Raw genomic sequence first — 20,142 nt, forward strand, 5'->3', positions numbered from 1 at the left:
ATACCTCTCCATCCATTCCTATTATTGCAAACCAACTTTGCTTACAGCACGGTCACACAACTTTTACATTGTTTTTTGTTCTATATTTGTCCCCTCAAAGTATATACATGCATATTTTCCCATTTTTTAAAAGAAATCCCAAACTACTTTGCAAATACTTATGGGTGGCTTAGGTTGGTGTTTAGGGAAATAGCTTGAAAATAAACTCTTCAGTAAGTAACTGTAATTTTCTGCTAAACTGATGTTTAAATTCTACACTAAAAATGGGAAAAATCATGCAGCATCCCTAAATGTCACAGTATCAATGTTTTCCTAACACAACGCATAGCCCATTCATTGTTTATGGCTTTTTCCATACTGAAGAGGAGGATTAATATACACATCCTAATCAATTATATAGAGACAGCTTTCCAATTTTCTCCCTTTTTGAAACCAACAAGTACTCTGTCTTTCTCCCTATTATATAGACTGCTCAGCGGAAGATCAGGGAAATTGTCCAGCAAGTGAAACAGCAGGAGCAGAAACATCCACAAGGCACCCCGGCCTCACAGCGCAGCAAATGAGGCTGCAGGGTACTGGCCAGCAACAACTAATGAATGTAGCCCTTCCAACACCTGACAGAATCACCGGACCAGGGAGCAAACCAAAGACTATCTGACGGCATCCATGTCTGCCCAAGAGGCTGGGGCTCTACAGAGGACATCCAGTACCCAGGGAGTGGGAAGGGATGGGCTTCAGCCAGCAGGAACTGCCTCTCTCACCCCATAGTCTCCATGGAGTCTCTCTAACAGTACAACGCTATCCCTTTAGTTGGACTAACATAGGCAGAAATTTTGCAAACTTTTTCTGTACATGTATGTACATACTAGGAAAGCATTTTTTTTACACAGTGCATGAGCTGCTGCACCAGATAGCATTAATATATTTTAGAATTAATCTAGCTAACTAAACTAACTCCAGTCTTTAATTGTTTAACAATTACATTTCTTGCTTTCTTTTTTTTTTTTTTTTAGAAAAAGCCAGCTTTTCTAGACTAAAATTAAAAGGTTAGTCCATTATGGGTTTCTAACAGAAAGTAGGATGGGGACGTAGGATAGCCAGAACAAAATTGAAATGAGACTCAAAAGTGAACAATTACTTTGAAGGACTTCAGGATGATTAATGGTAGCAGCACATCATCATAGATTGCCTGTAAGTGCCAACAGAAGGGATACCGTCTTGTTAGCAGAGGAATCTCTATGCATTTCTTTCTCCAGCTCGTATGATCTTCTCTTTGCTTCACAGATCTCAAAGTGGTTTTTGCATACAGTCTCTCATTTTGTACCAGGGTGCAATCCTCCAAATACATGCGCATGTGTGCATGCGTGTGTATATATGTATGTGTGTATGTGTATATATGTATATTGTATACATACATACAGACACACACAGAGAATGTATGTGTGTGTTATATATATATATATATACACACACACACACATACACAGACACAAAATGCCAAGCTTTATATCAGTTTCCTGAAAGGGTGGGGGAGGGGAAAAAAATTTCCCTGCTTACAGGAAAAGAGCACACTTGGTATTTTGCGTGCAGAATGCTGCCACCAATACTTCGGGAAATGGATTTTTAAAATGGGATTAACAAGAGGGTGTTGGTTCAGGGCATGAAAATTGTAACTTTTTTCAAAAAAAAAAAAAAAAAGAAGAAACAAACTACCTCAGGTGTTTTCATACCTCAGCACCTTGCTCTTGTGTGTCCCTTTTTGAGATTTTGTATGCCTTGTAAAACTGAGAGTTGGAGCATTTTTTTATTTTTTTAATAAAACTGAGTTGGAAATAAATTAGACAAAAGACAGCTGCCAGGTGGAAGAAAACATCATTCTGTATGATGATTATTCTGTATTATTCTTCTGCTAGATGTGAGTCAATAACCTTCAAACATAGTAATAATAAAAATAGAAGTGCAAGAGACACTGGAGCAGAACTCCTGAGTTTGACAGGTTAAACACACTATTAGAGAGTTTGTTTGTGCTAACAGATGGATGTTATACTGGTTCTGTCAACATACCATTGTACCATCAGACTGAAACACCAGTTTTCTCTACTTCAAACAGTGTTCTGTGGAAAAGCAAACAAAAAACCCAAAATACATCCAGCTAACAAGACCTGACCTCTGTAGTTTTATTTAACTACAAAGTTGGAAAATCCATGGGGTGCAAGCTTTCCTCTCTCTAATTTATGTTTTCCCTTGCTTTTAATCAGAGGATCTTTTGTGGTCTTGTGAGGTCAGTGGGTGGAACAGAAACAAAGATGTGTTTTGTACAAGTACCTGGTTCACATTCACTTAAATTACAGTGGAAACATCAAATCAGATAGAAATGCTGTTTCAGCCATAGAGCCAGCATACTCAGTGCAACAATCCATTTTAAAGCATCCCTCCCAGATTATGTCCAGCCATTGTTTGAAGGCATACATTGAAGGGAGAATCTTTTTAACTAAGATGCCACTACTACAGACTCCAAAAACACATTTTTCATCTGAATTTGCAGGGGACATTTAACGAAGCCCTTTACAAATAAAATGAAAGACACAGAATTAAACCAAGATGACCTGATAACTTAAAATATTTTGGGTATCTGGCTATTTATTGTGACAGGAAAAAATATTTTCTAAGATAAAAGTTTACAGAGCACTAATATCTTACAGCAGAACCTTTGAACAGTTGGTCAGGACACTTGGAGATCATAGACAATTTAGGTCATAGTTGCTTTTAAAATCTGATCAGGCTTGTGAAAACAAAGTCAGCATGGTCAAAAAATGCCTCCGTCTTTGTGAAGCCACAAGTGGGCAGCTGCAGTACCACAAAGTTGGAGAACTCCTTAATAGGAGTAACATCTGCCCAACTGTAATCACAGTGAAATAATTATTTTATTCATGGGCGATCACATTTGTTCATTTATCATTTTAGTGGGTTATGGGTTAGGGAGTTTTTGAGAATTGAGAGCCACTGTTTTACAGAATTAACTGGGCATTTTGTAAGATACTTGTTTTCCTTTGTAGAACTAAACTTGGTCCTGTTGGGAGTGCCCTATAAAGCAGAGCCAAAGATTAATAATTCTCCACTGGTTTATCCCCAAATCATCATCTTCCAGCTCCAACAAAGACTTCACACTTTTACAGAGGGCATATTCTCTCAATAGTCTCCAACTCATTGCCTCCTGCCTCTTGCTGCTGAGGCAAGCTGAAGGCCTATCATTCTGTCCTGTAGAGCCACTTGAGATGACAACCTGCAGGGCTCCAATTGGATTGCTGCAGGATTGTACACCCCATCCAGCCACAGGTACCTCTAGCTTTTTATGCTTTCATGGAAAAGACTCTTAGAAACCCAAGGTCTTAGAAATAATGATCTCATGGAAGGCCTTCAATTCTCCGAATTCTATTTTGGCTCTTTCCCCCCCACCCTCCTTTAATTGTCCTGAATTTAATTCAATTTTCTTCCTTGAAACTGCCCAGTTTAGAGCACAAAGATAGGAGATTCAAGCTGGTACTCAAAGCTAAAAACGCCCATTTACCCAAGAATTTGCAGAATTCTGATTTCTAATATGCAAAGACTTTGGGCTGCATGGGTCTAACGTCTGCTTCCTCATTCCCAACAAAACTAGCCACCTCACCTAAGCTGCATCTGTGCTGGCTGACCAGTGACTCTTCAAAGTACAAGAGGCCAAAGGATGATCATGGATTTGGATGGGCAACAGTAGGCCAATTCCTGTCTCAAGGTGACGTCTTCCCTCTGCCACAAATATTCACAAGTCACAAATGGAAATACTTCTACTGTAGAGAATGCAAGGAGGGAAGAAGAGGCCTGTTGTCTTGTCCAGCCAAGTGGATACTTTGCCTTCCCTACTGTCCCACAAGCATATAGGGAAGGGAATGTCCAGCAAAGGATAGAAGAATAAGGAAGGTCCAGGGTCTGCACTGTAAGAATCGTCCCTGATCTGCAGCTGTTAACTACTATCTGCATTAGGGCAGGTAGTCTGGCCTTGATCCTGAGACATGGTAAAAGGGGTTAAAATGGCAATGAGTTTGACATCAGTATACTTTTTTCCCATTGAATAGTCTGAGTAAGCCTTTTCACACTAAATGACAGCATCTGCTGTTAAATTTCTCCTTTGTTTTGGAGCACAGCTTTTAAATTATGCTTACTAGAAATGCAGTCAAATTATTCTCAAACACCTAGACTGAATGTGTAAAACTGATAGTTGAGCTATATTGGAAGAGCTGGCACAATTCAGCACTGATCAGCAAGTGCTAATCACTCCAGTAGAACGTACTTCTAGAGAAGATAGGGGTTTTTTTAATGTAACTGAATATATCTTTACCAAGAGCCCAGAAACCATCACAGTTTCCATCCCTGATGTATTTTACAGTAAAAGACTTAATTCTGCCCAGGACACAGCTTTACTTTGTAATAAAATTACTTCCTGTAAACCTATATCCATTGTCATCTCTGTTTAACAGAAGTCAGGGCTTCAATATTAACTCCAAATGCTAATTGTCCAGTACTGTATAATAAGGCAATTCAGTGAAATAGTATGCATAGAATAATAGAAAACTAGGCAACTACGATATCTGCAAAACAATGGGTAGCAACAATAATTACGGTTATATTATTTTACTAAAAGGTTGCTGTGATTAGGCTGTGAAAACAGTAAATAACGGCCGTTATTTGTTTTAGCTAAATTCCATGATAAGCTGTTAGAAGAAAGCTTTCTTTATGTGGCATGAGATGCCTAACATTGTGCACAATCTTAACGTTTAGCCTAAAAAGCTTGACAGTAATGAAAGAATTAAGGTTGTCATTTTCTGAAACAGAAAATCATTGATCTTGCTATTCCTCACCCTTATTATACTGCAGCATATAATAACATAGTTGAAAAACACTTATTTCACTTCTAAACAGAAAAGGCAATGAAAGTCACATAATTTATATCATTTTTACTAGATATTTATCTTCATTTTAGTTAAACTATCTTGGAATTCCAATACATGTCCAACACATACAAGAATACAAATAAATACTCTCATACAACATTTTAGTTTTTAAATAAAGAATAATTCCCACCCTAGGGCTTTCACAATGGATTTGTTACAAATCAAACAGAATTTTCCATTCTTCAGCATCACTAAGATCCAGTTTTATGAAAATATAAACTCAGGAACATACAATGGGTAAGCGTACTCCTTTCACTGTCTTGCAAAATACAGTCGTCCCAACCATGGTTTTCCGGACCAAATGCCTCAACATTAGTATACAATAAAACTTCAAAAATAAAGCTCAAAAAGCATGCTTTTTGCTTATAATCAAAGGGCGAGTCCAAATTGTATTTTGGGTTGAGTGGATCAGTTAAAATTAATGGGACAAATCAGCTACAACTACAATTGCATTACTTATAAGCAGTACTAAGTTTGAATCCAATCAGGGCATTGAAACCACAGACAATCTGGCATTCTTTGGAAAATCGCAATATATATATATATTTCATGTTACATAGGTCATATTCATCCAAAAACTCAGCATCATTCTACTTAAAAATACTCTGCAGATTCCTGCCTTCATATCTTTTTTCTCCTTGGAAGGAAAATTTCAAGAAAGCAAGCTTCAAGAAAAAAACTTCTGGATAACTACTGGATAACTCCCATCTTTGAATGGAGCTTAGCCAAGAGAGTATTTTGAATCTTTGCCTTTAAATGGGTACAAGTCAACTGTATACTTAGATGGTGTTTTATGCACATGAAACCATAATAGTGCTCTGGCATCATAGCAACTGCTGATGAAGAATCTCCCATACCATTTTTTTCCGATAATAAGGCATGTGAAACTGCAAAAAGAAACTCTGTTAACATATTTCATACTTTCATTTAGCAAACATGCTATTTTATTTTTACTTTCCTTAATAACAAATGTTCTCTCAGTAACTGACAAAGCACACATGCACTAAAAATCAAAATAAAACAAGCATTAAAAATGAGACTCACCAGCCCAGGATATAAAATACAAAAGACATAAAATAGCTGAGATAAAATTAGTAAAGCTCTAAGTCTATAACTACTTGTGTCTAAATAGTTAAGTATCTAGAAGAAGAGAAATTATTTGCCTAGCTGTTGAAATATGGGCACTAAGCAAAACTCCTTTGGAGACTGCATTCACAGAATACATAACCTAGCTTAAAAAGCTCTCCCTAATGTTTATTCACTCTAGGAAGACACTAGGGAAGGGACAATCATTTAGATTTTGGCCTCAAAGTCAATAAAAGTCAAAGCCAATGTTTGCATAGGACTAGAAAAGACTGGAAGCCAGTGCAACTATTAAGGTACTGGCATTTCATGGTTGTATCAATCAATACCGTTTTAAAAGGTCCCTTTATTCTACCCTCTGAAGATCCCGAACTGTTTTCAGGAGATATCGTTACATACAACACATTACAATAATCCAACTGGAAAATCAGTTTGTTCTCTCTTATCCAGATATGAGTTACAACTGGTATATTAACCAAAGCTGATAATTGGACCTTTTAATCATTGAGACATCTTGTGCCTTCAGTGATAACATAGAATCCAGGAATAATCCAAGCTGCACATTTGAATTTTGGAGGAAATTTAACTTCTCCTACTGCCAGAACAGATTAACCACTACTCAACTAGGCAAATTAAGCACCTTTAGATTACTGCCTCCTTACTACAGAAATTAAGCTTTAGTTTCTAGCCGTTATCTAAACTGTTATCTTGTGCAATATAGGTCACCTACTGTCCTCTCAAATTAAGTAAAACAGATTATATTAATCTACATACCAATAACATGAACAGCGGCATAGTGTTTAGTAGGTACTTGCCAATATGAACACATTACATTTGTCCTCCGGGACCTTCACTGGCTTCCAATCAATTCTTCTATGCAATTCAAAGTGTTGGCTTCACCTTTAGAGCCTTTCAAATTTTGGTACTGAAGCATCTCAAAGGCATGCTCCACTCGTTTCAACTTGCTAGATACAAAACTCCCAAGAAAATCTATTAGTGGTCCCTCTTTTCTGAAAGGCCACTGCTTTTATGTGGTGGTGCTGATGCTATGGAATAGCCTGCTGTCTGAAATCTGATCAGTTGCCACTTTGTTAGGCTTCAGGAAATTATTAAGAGCAGTACTTTTTAAGACTTACAGATGCAATGACTATTTTTACTGCTTTTTAATTGCTTGCTTTATAATTTTATTCAGCTAATTACCCTTGTTATATAAATCATTTATACTATACACATTTTATTAAGATTGTAAGTCAGCAAAAGTTTCCTGATGGCAACATTTTTAAAAAAACTAATAGTTGATTCAGGATACTATTTTTTCCGGTATCAAAATCACAGTGAAATCCAAAAGAGCTAATTGGGTGATATTTTATTTTTATTTATTTATTTATTTATTTATTTATTTGTTTTTATAAACCGCCCTTCTCCCGAGGGACTCGGGGCGGTGTACAGAATAGGGTAGGCATACAGAATGAACAATAGTGAAAAACAAACAATAGCAAAATACAAACTGGGACCCCAATTAGAGCTATCAGGCCAGGCCGGACTGCTGGAACAGGTAAGTTTTTAATTCGCGCCGGAAGGTGCGGAGGTCAGGGGCCATCCGGATTTCGGTTGGCAAGCTGTTCCAGAGGGCTGGCGCACCCACTGAGAATGCCCTCCCCCTGGGGGCCACCAGCCGACATTCCTTGAGTGGTGGCACCCTGAGGAGGCCCTCTCTGTGGGAGCGCACAGGATGGTGGGGTGCTGACATTGGCAGAAGGTGCTCCCGTAGGTAGTCCGGACCCATGCCATGTAGGGCTTTGTATGTCATTGTTAGCACCTTGAACTTCACACGGAAGGCAACTGGAAGCCAGTGCAGCGCACGGAGGAGAGGTGTGATATGGGAGTATCGGGAGGCTCCCAAGAGTGTCCGTGCCGCTGCACTTTGCACCAGTTGAAGCTTCCGAGTGGATCTCAAGGGCAGCCCCAAGTAGAGAGCGTTACAGTAGTCTAGGCGAGAGGTCACAAGAGCATGGGTGACTGTACGTAAGGCATCCAGGTCCAGATAAGGCCGTAATTGGCGAACTAGTCGAACCCGGGAGAAGGCCCCCTTGGTCACAGCTCCTATGTGATCTTCCAGGGAGAGCTGCGAGTCAAGGAGGACACCCAGGTTGCGGGCCCTATCAACAGGGGGTAGTAACTTGTCCCCGATGTTAAGGGATGGGATGTTCTGAGTATCCTGGCTTGCCGGTACGTACAGCCATTCAGTCTTGTCCGGGTTCAGTTGAAGCCTGTTCCTCCCCATCCATTCCCGGACCGCTTTCAGGCAGCGGGACATCACGTCGAGGGCATCACTGATGTTGTTTGGAGTTGAGATGAAAAGCTGGGTGTCATCAGCATACTGATGGTACCCTACTCCAAAGCTGCGAATGATCTCGCCCAGCGGTTTCATGTAGATGTTGAACAGGAGAGGCGAGAGGACCGACCCCTGAGGGACTCCGCAAGCGAGAGGCCTCGGGGTCGACCTCTGTCCCCCTGCCAACACCGACTGCGAGCGACCCTGGAGAAAGGAGGAGAACCAACGCAGAACCGTGCCTCCCACTCCCAGTCCCCTGAGGCGTCGCAGCAAGATACCATGGTCGATGGTATCGAAAGCCGCCGAGAGGTCTAATAAGACTAGGACAGAGGAATGGCCCCTGTCCCGGGCTCTCCAGAGATCATTTATCAGAGCGACCAATGCCGTCTCCGTGCTGTAGCCCGGCCTGAAGCCCGATTGGTACGGGTCTAGATAAACCGCTTCATCCAGGATCTGAGGGAGTTGGTGCGCCACCACGCTCTCAACAACCTTCGCAAGGAAGCGAAGATTGGAGACTGGACGAAAGTTATTCAATGAGGATGGGTCCAAGGTGGGCTTCTTGAGGAGAGGTCTCACCACCGCCTCCTTCAAGGCGGTGGGGAAGTGACCCTCACTCAGAGAAGCGGAGATGACCGCCAGGAACCAGCCTCGTGTCCCCTCTCGAGCTGCATATGCCAGCCAGGAAGGGCACGGGTCCAGTAAGCATGTGGAGGAGCTCAACCTCCTCATAATCCTGTCCACTTCCTTCGGAGTCACAGGATCAAATTCCTCCCAGGTGACGTCGACAAGACTGTCCATGCCTTGTTCTTCCAACTCAGCCCAGTTGGAGTCCAGGCCGGTTCGGATCCGAGCAATTTTATCCAGCAGATATTGGCCGAATTCCTCGGCTCGACCCTGCAAGGGTTCCTCCCTCACCTCTTGGTTCAGTAGGGAGCGAGTCACCCTGAACAAGGCAGCCGGGCGATTATCTGCGGACGCGATGAGGGTGGAAAAGTAGTTGGATTTTGCCACCCTTATCGCAGCGAGATAAGACCTGGTGAGGGTTCTTAATCGCAATCGGTCGGATTCGGATCGACTGGATCTCCAACGGCTCTCTAGGCCCCGTCTCCGACGCTTCATTTCCCGGAGCTCCGCGGTGAACCATGGGGCTCGCTGGGATCTGCGCCGGGTCAGAGGCCGCATGGGTGCAACTCGGTCCAGAGCCTCCGTGGCTGCCTTCTCCCAGGCTTCCACTAAGGCATCCGCCGAGCTGTGAGCAGGGAGTGCATGTGCGTCCCCAAGCGCTGCCTGGAACCTATCAGGGTCCATTAGGCGCCTAGGGCGGTACCATCTGGTTGGCACCGCGCACCCACGGCGGGGGGTGGCAAAGGGGAAGTCTAGCCGCACGAGGTGATGATCGGTCCATGACAGGGGCATAACAGTCGTGGCACCCCCACCGATATCATCGCGCCACCGTCCAGACAAGAACACTAAGTCTGGGGTGTGGCCTCTCTCATGAGTCGGTCCAGAAATTATTTGCGACAGGTCCATGGCCGCCATGGAAGCCATGAACTCCCGAGCCAGGTCGGACGATCCTCCCAGGGACGGTAGGTTAAAGTCGCCCAAGACCATGAGTCTTGGGAATTCAACCACCAACCCTGAGAGGACATCGAGTAGCTCGGGCAGGGCTGCCGCTGCACGATTAGGTGGTAGGTATGCCAGCAGCAGGCCCAACTGCGCTCCTTCTTACATAAGGGAAGCCAAAATAGTTTCTGTCCAAAAATTAATCCAAAGATGAATCCAGACAATTAGTTTCATCTTAAAATGCTCAAAAATAATTAACAATTCCAAGCTTGAGCATCTTATTCAAGGGGATAATAATCAGTCTACTGTTTCTATCACAGCACTAATAACAAATATCTCAAGAGATAGAGTAGAAAGAAAATTATTTCCTAAAGTATTTCAACTCACCTGTGTAAATGCAATGGGTTTATCCCTAGTGACAAAGTCTGCAAATTTGCAAGTAAACATTCCACAGTCACTGCCATTTAATTGCTGCGGAATTTCCTAAGATTGAGAAAAGGGAATATACAGGAAAGCCTATTAACTTTTTCTTGTTTTATTTAAATTACAGATCACTGAAACCTAAGAGCAGCAATTCTATAACAGATCATCAATTAAACAGGCATCTAAATTGATTGCTCAATTTCAAAAAAATTATATAACAAGCTGTACTTTAAGGAACAGGAAATTCCTAAAGATGGACAATAAATGTTTATTCATTCAAATTTACAGGCCACCTACATCATGATAAAGTAACTTTGGGTGTCATACAATAAATCTTAAAAACGATTAATCTATAAATTATTAAAAAATGAAAAACCCAAGTCTAAGAGAGAACAGCAGATGTTAATAACCATGGAGCCAGTTCAATATCTCATTGGTCTCCTGGAATGTCCGGGCCTGATGGCATAACCAGATTTTGAGGGACTTCTGGAAACTCAACAGTGATAGAGCCAGGTCATTTCAGGGGAATTTCCATAAAGCAAGTGGCATTCACCAAATGCAGCTCCCATACAGGACCCATAGCATGCCTCTCCTGCTGAATCTGGTGGGATGGGCAGATACAGTCAGGGAGAGACAATCCCTCAAACAACCCAAACTATGCCATGTAGGGATTTAAAAGTCAAAACCAGCACCTTTAATTGGTCCCAGAAACAAACAGATATCTAATGCAGCACATGGAGCAGAGGTGTAACTTGTATTGCTGTATAGATACACATTAATGCCCCGCACTGCTGCATTTTGCACCAGCTAAGTTTCCGGATACTCTCAAGGGTAGCCCCATGGGCATGACAGTAATCCAATTGGAAGGTGACTAGCGCATGAGTGATTGTGAGCAGAGCCTCCTGATCTTGGAACTGGTGCAAGCAGCACACAATATAAAGTTGTGCGAAGGCTTTCTGTCAGGTCTGAAAAACCACGTCTGCACCTGAAGATTCAGTTTAGCTGATTTTTCTGTTAAAAGCCTATGCACAGGATTCTTCTCAGCAGTCATGGTTAGAGTCAGATAAGAATCAAGGGTATTCAAGGGGGGTTAGTTCACTTCTGGCTATATAACAACTGTAAGCTGATCCCTCTTTTAATTCCTCCTCCTGGTTCTGCCAGTCCTTCTCCTACACTTTTCTTGCCATGACTGACACCTGCTGTTCAAGCACAATTCCTGAGTCCAGGAAGACTCCAAGATTATGCATGGAATCTCTTTGCAATCCCATCCAGCAGCAAAAATAGAATAAATCAGGAACTGGCAGGCCCCCCAATCCCAAGACACTCAGTCTTTCCAAGGTTCAGTTGAAGTCTGTTTTCCCCATCCAGACTCTCATAGCCTTCAGGAAGCGAGATAAGATGTGCGCAGCAACACTTAATTTTCCAGAGGCAGAGATGAATAATCGGGAATCCTCAGCATACTGATGACACCTCACCACATGGTGACAGATGAGCTCACCCAGCAACTTCATGTAGATCTCTCCCCTCCCACCACATCACCACTGACTGAAATGCCACTTGATATTTTAGAAGCTTTCACCTAATACATTTTATTTTTAATAAACAAATGTAGGTTTATGCTGCAGATTCAGAAACTACACAAATGTCCATTTAAATAGAACTTCACGGCATCTACGGTATATGTTGCACTTAAATCAGGTGTGGATATAATAATCGTAGTTAAGAATCTATGATTTAGCAAATCAGACCTGAATAAACCTCTCTTACCCATCACATCTTCCCATATCTCTGAAGTGCTGTTGTTTTTTAAACCACAGACCCATTTCATGTGCAATAAGGAAGCTGTGGTTTGAAGAAGTCACCACTGAAGCACTGAAATCAGTATAGAAGGGAAATTGGGGGTGTGCGAAGACTAAAACATTTATTCCTAAATTAATACTTGAATCTTGCTGAAATGAGCATTTTAGAAGTTTAGAACTTGAGATGCGGAGTAGAAATGAAAAACACAACAGTTGCACATACATGAGGCTTCATACTGTAAAGTATCCAAGACGAAACATTAATATCCAGGTTTTTCTTTGCTTTACTTTCCTCTTGCAGATATTGTCTGTTCAATAAAATCATAACAAACAAAGAGAACATTTTCCTAAGAATTAAGATCATCACTCTTCAGAGGTAATAAAGTTTTGCATGCTGTATTTTTAATACATAAAAAGTAAAAAAATATCCACCCAGTTTACAGCACTCAACAGATGTAATGGTTCATTTTATCAAACTAATAGAAAAAGTAAAAAGGGATATTTTTTGTACCATTAGACATCTACTTACAACAATCTCATACAGATCCTGATGCCATTTTGTCCCATTGAATCAAAATATTTGATAGTTTTTCTTCTCAAATCTATAACCTACAACAAAATGAAGATTTTAGTAGAATCTGGCAGGCAACCATCACATTATATCCTCATCACCCAAAGAATTTCAGAAAAGCTAAAATGTATTTACCACTAATGCCCAATGTAGTCTGATATGAATAGGCACCAAGACTATGTCATGTTGGAATAAGTCAACTTCTTTGGTCCATTTTTTTACTGCATTATAGCCCATAGAACTTAGCTTGGAATAGAAGAAAGTACTAAAAGCATAAAGTACTGGAAATCCTGGCATTTTATTTCTCTCAACGAGAAGATTCATATAGAAGTTAATGACCTATATCAAAGAGAAGAGACAAGATAAGAGGAAGAAATACACACACAGATACGTATGTGTGTACGTACACACACACACACACACACACACACACACACACACACGTATGTATGCATGTATATATCTTCTAATATACTAATAAAATGCAATTAATTCTCAGGGCTATCTTTATAGAGATATTCCCGCAAAGCCTTTACTGGAATATTTCTATTCCTGAAAAATAACCCTGAGAATTAATTGTTTTCATTAGTGCACTTGAAATAGTGTATAGGCAGTCCTCATTTAATGACTGCCTTGCACAGTGGTAATTTGCAATTTTACAGTGAGAAAAAGTAACCTTGTGACCAATCCTGACAATCACATTTTTGGCACACATTTTCCTTATTTAGGAAGAAGATGCACATTTGACAAATTGTCATGAAGTTGATGAAGTGGGACTGTGCTGCCTTTCTATCTGTCTCTTATGAGGGAAATTAAAAGCAGAAATGGACTGAGATGACCTCAACATTTTGCAAGCCAGATATACTGGTCTGATGGGTAATTCAGGCCTCTAGATCAGAAGCTTTGCAACCCCGTGATAGGTCATTACAGTTATTTCTACAACAAAGGACTAATGAAACTTTAGCTACTAATGAGAAAATTTATTTTACCACATCATTGAGCCACTGCTGGTTTCTTAACGTTTGAATGTCTCTTCGTGTAATATTCAGCTTGAAGGCACAAGTCAAAATTTCATCATCTTGACCATAGCTCAGAGCATTTGCTATCTCTGTTTCCATATCCTGCAAAAACATTTTATACTATGAAGGTCATAAACAGTTAATATTAAAACTAAACTTATACATTTTGAGGAAGTGAAGTGAGGATAGAAATGACATAATCAGGTTTTATCTTGTAAAGAAAAAAGTTAATTCAAATGTCTTATTTCTAGCATACTTTATACTGAACAGTTTGGATATAATCTCATTTGAATGACTATTTCTTGAAATAAGTTACATTCCTATACTGGGGACAATAAAGGCAGAAGATATCTGGAGCTAAACTTAGTCCTTTAATACCTACCTCTGTAAATTCAGGAAAGCACTCTGTAGCCTTTTCCAAACTTAGATATTTTTCTCTTAAATCAACCAGAGAACGTCTTCTGTATGACGATTCTTTCTGGACCAGGCTTAATCTAAGTGACACTTCTTCTGATAGATCATTTCCCATCAAAGGCTGCATTGAGTTCTAAAGAAAATGGAAAAAAAGAAGCTGCAAAATCAAACTCTGTAATTGGATTGTTCAAGGGAAGGAATCCTTCAAAAGACAAAGAATCCCATCAAAAGCTTCTTTATAAAACAACCAACTAGGAAATCCCTTACCTTTTTACCCAGTGAACTCCTGAGGCTTATAAGAGCCTTGGTGGAGCAGTGGGCTAATGCCTCCTTAAGTAACACCAGCTGCCTGCAATTAGTGCAGGTTCGCATCCCACCAGGCTCAAGGTTGACTCAGCCTTCCATCCTTCCGAGGTAGGTAAAATGAGGACCCAGATTGTTGGGGGCAATTAAGCTGACTTTGTAATAATGCCGCTTGGGGTGTGTGTGTGAAAGCCCTAATAAGCAGGCATATACCGTACATAGAATGAAGGCTACTGCTAAGCTTGTAAGCTGCCCTGAGTCTTCGGAGAAGGGCGGGATATAAATGGAATTAAAATAAATAAAAATAAAATAAGAGTTTTGGCTTATAAATTAAACTTTAAAAAGGGAGGAGGGGGAGAAGTAATGAGTTTATGGTTCCCTGAGGTGGAGACATGAGATATATAAAAAAAGGCTCGACTCTTTCCCTGCACCATGAGCTTAACTCTCAAGGGAGAGAAAAAGTTGAAGGGTTTACTTTTTCCTTTTCTCAGTCTTGGAATATGCCCAGCTCTCTGACACATAACAAAATGCTCAGGTTTGAGACTTGCAATTGCTTCTTTAGTACTGCAGGCAACAGCACAGAAGGTTTTAGCAGAGCTGAACATAGGAAGCTACCTCATAACAGATTGTTCAACAAGTCCAGTATTACCTATTCCAACAGTAACCTTCTAGGGTCTAAGTCATGATCGTCCACATCATATTTGAACTGATGTGAACTGGAATTCATCAAGGACTGAACTTAAATCTTATACCTACAAATAATGAAATGCATGTCATTGAGTTATAGTCTCCTATTTGTTTCCTTTTCTCCCTCCCATCCCTCCCCACCCTTCAGCAACATTTTAAACCACCCCGAACCTATAAAACCAATTTCCTAGAATGGTTCCTGACTGTACAATTCCAGCTAGTTTGGAATAGAATCCTAAAAAATACACTCAGATCTGTTACAAAAAAAAATCTGAACAATTTCAGTAAGTCATGAAAAGAAACACAACCATCATTCTGGTTTTTACTCTACATTCTACAATTAACAATGCAGACTATCCATGTCCAGATAAAATAATATACTTCTACATGAAAAGAAGGAAAACATTTTATTAGTGCAGTATATATTACAATATTAATCTTGTATTGGAGATAAAACAACTTGGCATCTAACAATTTTACTAGTCAGAACTAAAAAAGTTGTCAGACTCCAAGATGTTCCTTAGAAGTGAACACATACCTGCTATAACATTATGTCAAGTATTTAAATCTTAATTTATTAAGATTGACAAATGGTTCAAGAAGTTCACAAAAGTTATTCAAATGTGGTTAAAAGATTTTTAAACAATCTCCTCCGTCCCAGCCCATCCTTGAGATAATGAGTGTGCTATAGGCCCTCTCTATTAAACAATATGATCTTGCAGGACTAGGAAAGCATGACATTGCTATCACAAACCCTGCCCTCTGAACAGCATCTCCCTCAGAGATATGGACAGTGCCCTCTTTCCTAGGATGTAGGAAGGGCTTTAAGATGTGGGGTTAACATGTTTGTAGAGGCCTTGTTGTAGTTTGTTGTTGTTCTTATGGTTGTTTTAGCCTGAGTTGTCCTTTTTATGTTTTAAACTGTTTTTAGGATTTTGTAAGTGGCCCAGAATCTACTCAAGTAGGTGGCCATAACAATTTTAAAGAAATAATAAATGGAACTCTACCATTATAGGGTATAATGATAGAATCTTAAAACCTTAACAGAGATTCTCTCTCTCTTCTCTTATACCAAACAGAATCAAGCTAGGACAATCTTGATTTTTCCCCCCTTATTCCATCCTATTTGGGCTAAGCTAATATTTAGATAACAGTAATTGAATTCCCCCCTTCATGGATTACTGCCTTGTCGTGGCGAAGGGGCTTGCGTAATTCAATGAAGCTATGAGCTATGCCGTGCAGGGCCACCTAAGACGGACAGGTCATAGCAGAGAGTTCTGACAAAACGTGATCCACTGGAGAAGGAAATGGCAAACCACTCCAGTATCTTTGCCATGAAAACCCTATGGACAGTACCAAAAGGCAAAACGATATGACGCTGGAAGATGAGCCCCTCAGGTCAGAAGGCGTCCAATATGCTACTGGGGAAGAGCAGAGGACTAGTACTAGTAGCGCCAGAAAGAATGAAGCGACTGGGCCAAAGCCAAAAGGACGCTCAGCTGTGGATGTGTCTGGTGGTAAAAGGAAAGTCCGATGCTGTAAATATTTTTTCTCCATAGGAACCTGGAATGTAAGATCCATGAATCAAGGAAAGCTGGACGTGGTCAAACAAGAGATGACAAGACTGAACATCGACATCTTAGGTATCAGCGAACTAAAATGGACAGGAATGGGTGAATTTAATTCAGATGACCATCAGGTATACTACTGTGGGCAAGAATCCCTCAGAAGAAATGGAGTAGCCTTCATAGTCAATAAAAGAGTAGGAAAAGCAATACTGGGATACAATCCTCAAAATGACAGAATGATCTCAGTTCGAATCCAAGGCAAACCATTCAATATCACAGTAGTCCAAGTCTATGCCCCAACCACCAGTGCTGAAGAGGATGAAATTAACCGGTTCTATGAAGCCCTACAGCACCTTATAGAACTAACACCAAAAAATGATGTTCTTATCATCATGGGGGATTGGAATGCTAAAGTAGAAAGCCAAAAGATAACCGGAATAACAGGCAAGTTTGGCCTTGGAGTGCAAAATGAAGCAGGTCACAGGCTGATAGAATTCTGTCAAGAGAATACGATGGTCATAGCAAACACTCTTTTCCAACAACCCAAGAGACGGCTCTACACATGGACATCACCAGATGGTCAACACAGAAATCAGATTGACTATATGCTCTGCAGCCAAAGATGGAGAAGCTCTATACAGTCAGTAAAAACAAGACCAGGAGCTGACTGTGGCACAGACCATGAGCTTCTCATTGCAAAGTTTAGGCTTAAACTGAAGAAAGTAGGGAAAAGCACTAGGCCACTCAGGTATGAATTAAATCATATCGCTGTTGAATATACAGTAGAGGTGACAAATAGATTTAAGGAATTAGATCTGATAGACAGAGTGCCTGAAGAACTATGGACAGAGGTTTGCAAAAGGTAGCAACCAAAACCATCCCAAAGAAAAAGAAATGCAAGAAAGCAAAATGGCTGTCTGAGGAAGCTTTGCAAATAGCTGAGGAAAGGAGGGAAGTGAAAGGCAAGGGAGAAAAAGAAAGATACGCCCAATTGAATGCAGAATTCCAGATAATAGCTAGAAGAGATAAGAATGCCTTCTTAAATGAACAGTGCAAAGAAATAGAAGAAAACAATAGAATAGGGAGGACCAGAGATCGTTTCAAGAAAATTGGAGAGATGAAGGGAACATTTCATGCAAAAATGGGCACGATAAAGGACCAAAATGGCAGGGACCTAACAGAGGCAGATTAAGAAGTGGCAAAATTACACAGAGGAACTATACAAGAATGAGCTTAATGTCCCTGATAATCACAATAAGGTGGTCACTGACTTCCAGCCAGACATCCTAGAATGTGAAGTGAAGTGGGCCTTAGAAAAGCTGAGCAACAACAAAGCTAGTGGAGGTGACAGTATTCCAGCTGAGCTATTCAAAATCTTAAAAGACGATGCAGTAAAAGTGCTACACTCAATTTGCCAGCAAATTTGGAAAACTCAACAGTGGCCACAGGATTAGAAAAGATCAGTTTACATTCCAATTCCAAAGAAAGGCAGTGCCAAAGAATGTTCAAACTATCGCACCATTGCACTCATTTCACATGCTAGTAAAGTCATGCTTAAAATCCTACAAGCTAGACTTCAGCAGTATGTGGATCGAGAACTACCAGAAGTAGCTAAAGCCTTTGATTGTGTGGATCATAACAAACTGTGGCAAGTTCTTAAAGAGATGGGCGTACCAGACCATCTTATTTGTCTCTTGAGAAACCTATATGTGGGCCAAGAAGCAACAGTGAGAACTGGACACGGAACCACCGATTGGTTCAAAATTGGCAAAGGAGTCCAGCAAGGCTGTATACTGTCGCCCTGCCTATTTAACTTATATGCAGAGCACATCATGAGAAAGGCAGGGCTAGATGAATCAAAAGTTGGAATTAAGATTGCTGGGAGAAATATCAACAACCTAAGATATGCAGATGATACCACTCTAATGGCAGAAAGTGAAGAAGAACTAAAGAGCCTCTTGTTGCGGGTGAAGAAGGAGAGTGCAAAACCTGGGTTGAAACTTAACATTAAGAAAACCAAGACCATGGCATCCGGCCCTCTCAATTCCTGGCAAATAGATGGGGAAGAAATGGAGGTAGTGACAGATTTTATTTTCCTGGGCTCCAAGATCACTGCAGATGGGGACTGTAGCCAAGAAATTAAAAGACGCTTGCTCCTGGGGAGGAAAGCCATGGCAAATCTAGACAGCACACTAAAAAGCAGAGACATCACTCTGTCAACAAAAGTGCATATAGTCAAGGCTATGGTCTTCCCAGTTGCAATGTATGGCAGTGAAAGTTGGACCATAAGAAAGGCTGAGCGCCAAAGAATTGAGGCCTTTGAACTATGGTGCTGGAGAAGACTCCTGCGAGTCCCTTGGACTGCAAGGCGATCAAACCGGTCAGTACTAGAGGAGATCAACCCTGACTGCTCTTTAGAAGGCCAGATCCTGAAGCTAAAACTCAAATACTTTGGCCACCTAATGAGAAGGAAGGACTCACTGGAGAAGAGCCTAATGCTGGGAAAGATTGAGGGCAATAGAAGAAGGGGACGACAGAGAATGAGGTGGCTGGATGGAGTCACTGAAGCAGTAGGCGTGAGCTTAAATGGACTCCAGAAGATGGTAGAGGACAGGAAGGCCTGGAGGAACGTTGTCCACAGGGTCGCGATGGGTCGGACACGACTTCGCAGCTAACAACAAAATTGAATTCCTTCAAGGCCATCTCCACACAATTCTATACAACAAATTGTTTTTCTTTATATTTAAACCAGGATCCTTGGGGGTGGGGGGAGGATCCACTATAGGATTTTATTCAAACTAGTAACATTAATTTGGAAGTCTTTTATCTTGTCCCGTTATACAGCAGACCACTGCCATCTTGGAATTTGTCTAAGGTGCTTGGATTTTGAGGAGAATAGTTCATTTTAATTAAATTCTCAGTAGTAACACTATGATTTGAGAGCTGTGTGATTTGTCTTTCTCGAAGTTAATATTTGCATTTTATATTTAAAATTAGGAAGGATTCTTAACATTTTTAAGTAAGTTTGATTTTTTAAAAATCTCTGGTTGACATTGCTCTATTTCCCAAGGAAGGAGAAAAGTGCTTATTTTTTTGTATATTTACCACAGCACGGGGTATGATAGCCCTCTCCCTCTGACACATCAGCGGTAAGGGCTTGGATACCAGATGACGCTACTTTAGAAGGTAATGGCAACAGGATTTATCAAGCCACTATCCTAAAGCAGAAGATAGAACCAGGCTGAGAAAACCCAGAGGCATTCTGACACAGGAGATTTGAGACTGTGGGCTTTCTATTCTATGTGCTCATTATTAATATTGTTCAGAAAAGCATTGAAAAGGAAAAGTTGAAGTGCTGAAATGCAAGGAAAATAATACTTGGTTGAAAA

The 20,142-nt window shown here is 40.7% G+C and overlaps 2 protein-coding genes across 8 annotated transcripts in view; one reads left to right on the forward strand and one right to left on the reverse strand.

The window, feature by feature from the left end:
* The window catches only part of IGF2BP2 (insulin like growth factor 2 mRNA binding protein 2), a 76,616-nt gene extending 72,083 nt beyond the window's left edge, over window positions 1–4,533 (forward strand). For all 4 annotated transcript variants that reach the window (XM_081328138.1, XM_081328140.1, XM_081328137.1 and 1 more), the window contains one exon: window positions 468–4,533. In XM_081328138.1, coding sequence (XP_081184264.1) covers window positions 468–563 — 96 coding nt within the window. In that variant the 3' untranslated portion in view covers window positions 564–4,533. The remainder of the gene's footprint in view (window positions 1–467) is intronic.
* Window positions 1–20,142, reverse strand: part of SENP2 (SUMO specific peptidase 2) — a 69,553-nt gene that overhangs the window by 29,440 nt on the left and 19,971 nt on the right. The window contains exons 11-18 of one of the 4 annotated variants that reach the window (XR_014026490.1): window positions 14,164–14,328; window positions 13,752–13,883; window positions 12,898–13,101; window positions 12,721–12,800; window positions 12,415–12,499; window positions 12,160–12,264; window positions 10,357–10,452; window positions 5,807–5,875 (exon numbers count right to left, since the gene is read on the reverse strand). Coding sequence is in view for 2 of the 4 variants with exons in the window: in XM_081328141.1 (XP_081184267.1) it covers window positions 5,813–5,875; window positions 10,357–10,452; window positions 12,415–12,499; window positions 12,721–12,800; window positions 12,898–13,101; window positions 13,752–13,883; window positions 14,164–14,328 (825 nt within the window). In the remaining 2 variants the exon portion in view is untranslated. Of the gene's footprint in view, window positions 1–4,976; window positions 5,876–10,356; window positions 10,453–12,159; window positions 12,265–12,414; window positions 12,500–12,720; window positions 12,801–12,897; window positions 13,102–13,751; window positions 13,884–14,163; window positions 14,329–20,142 lie in introns of those variants that run through there. The other 3 variants (XM_081328141.1, XR_014026489.1, XM_081328142.1) reach the window with 3 other exon arrangements.

The sequence above is a fragment of the Vipera berus genome, assembly GCF_964194415.1.
Source record: "Vipera berus genome assembly, chromosome: 5".
NCBI classification, from domain to species: Eukaryota; Metazoa; Chordata; class Lepidosauria; order Squamata; family Viperidae; genus Vipera; species Vipera berus.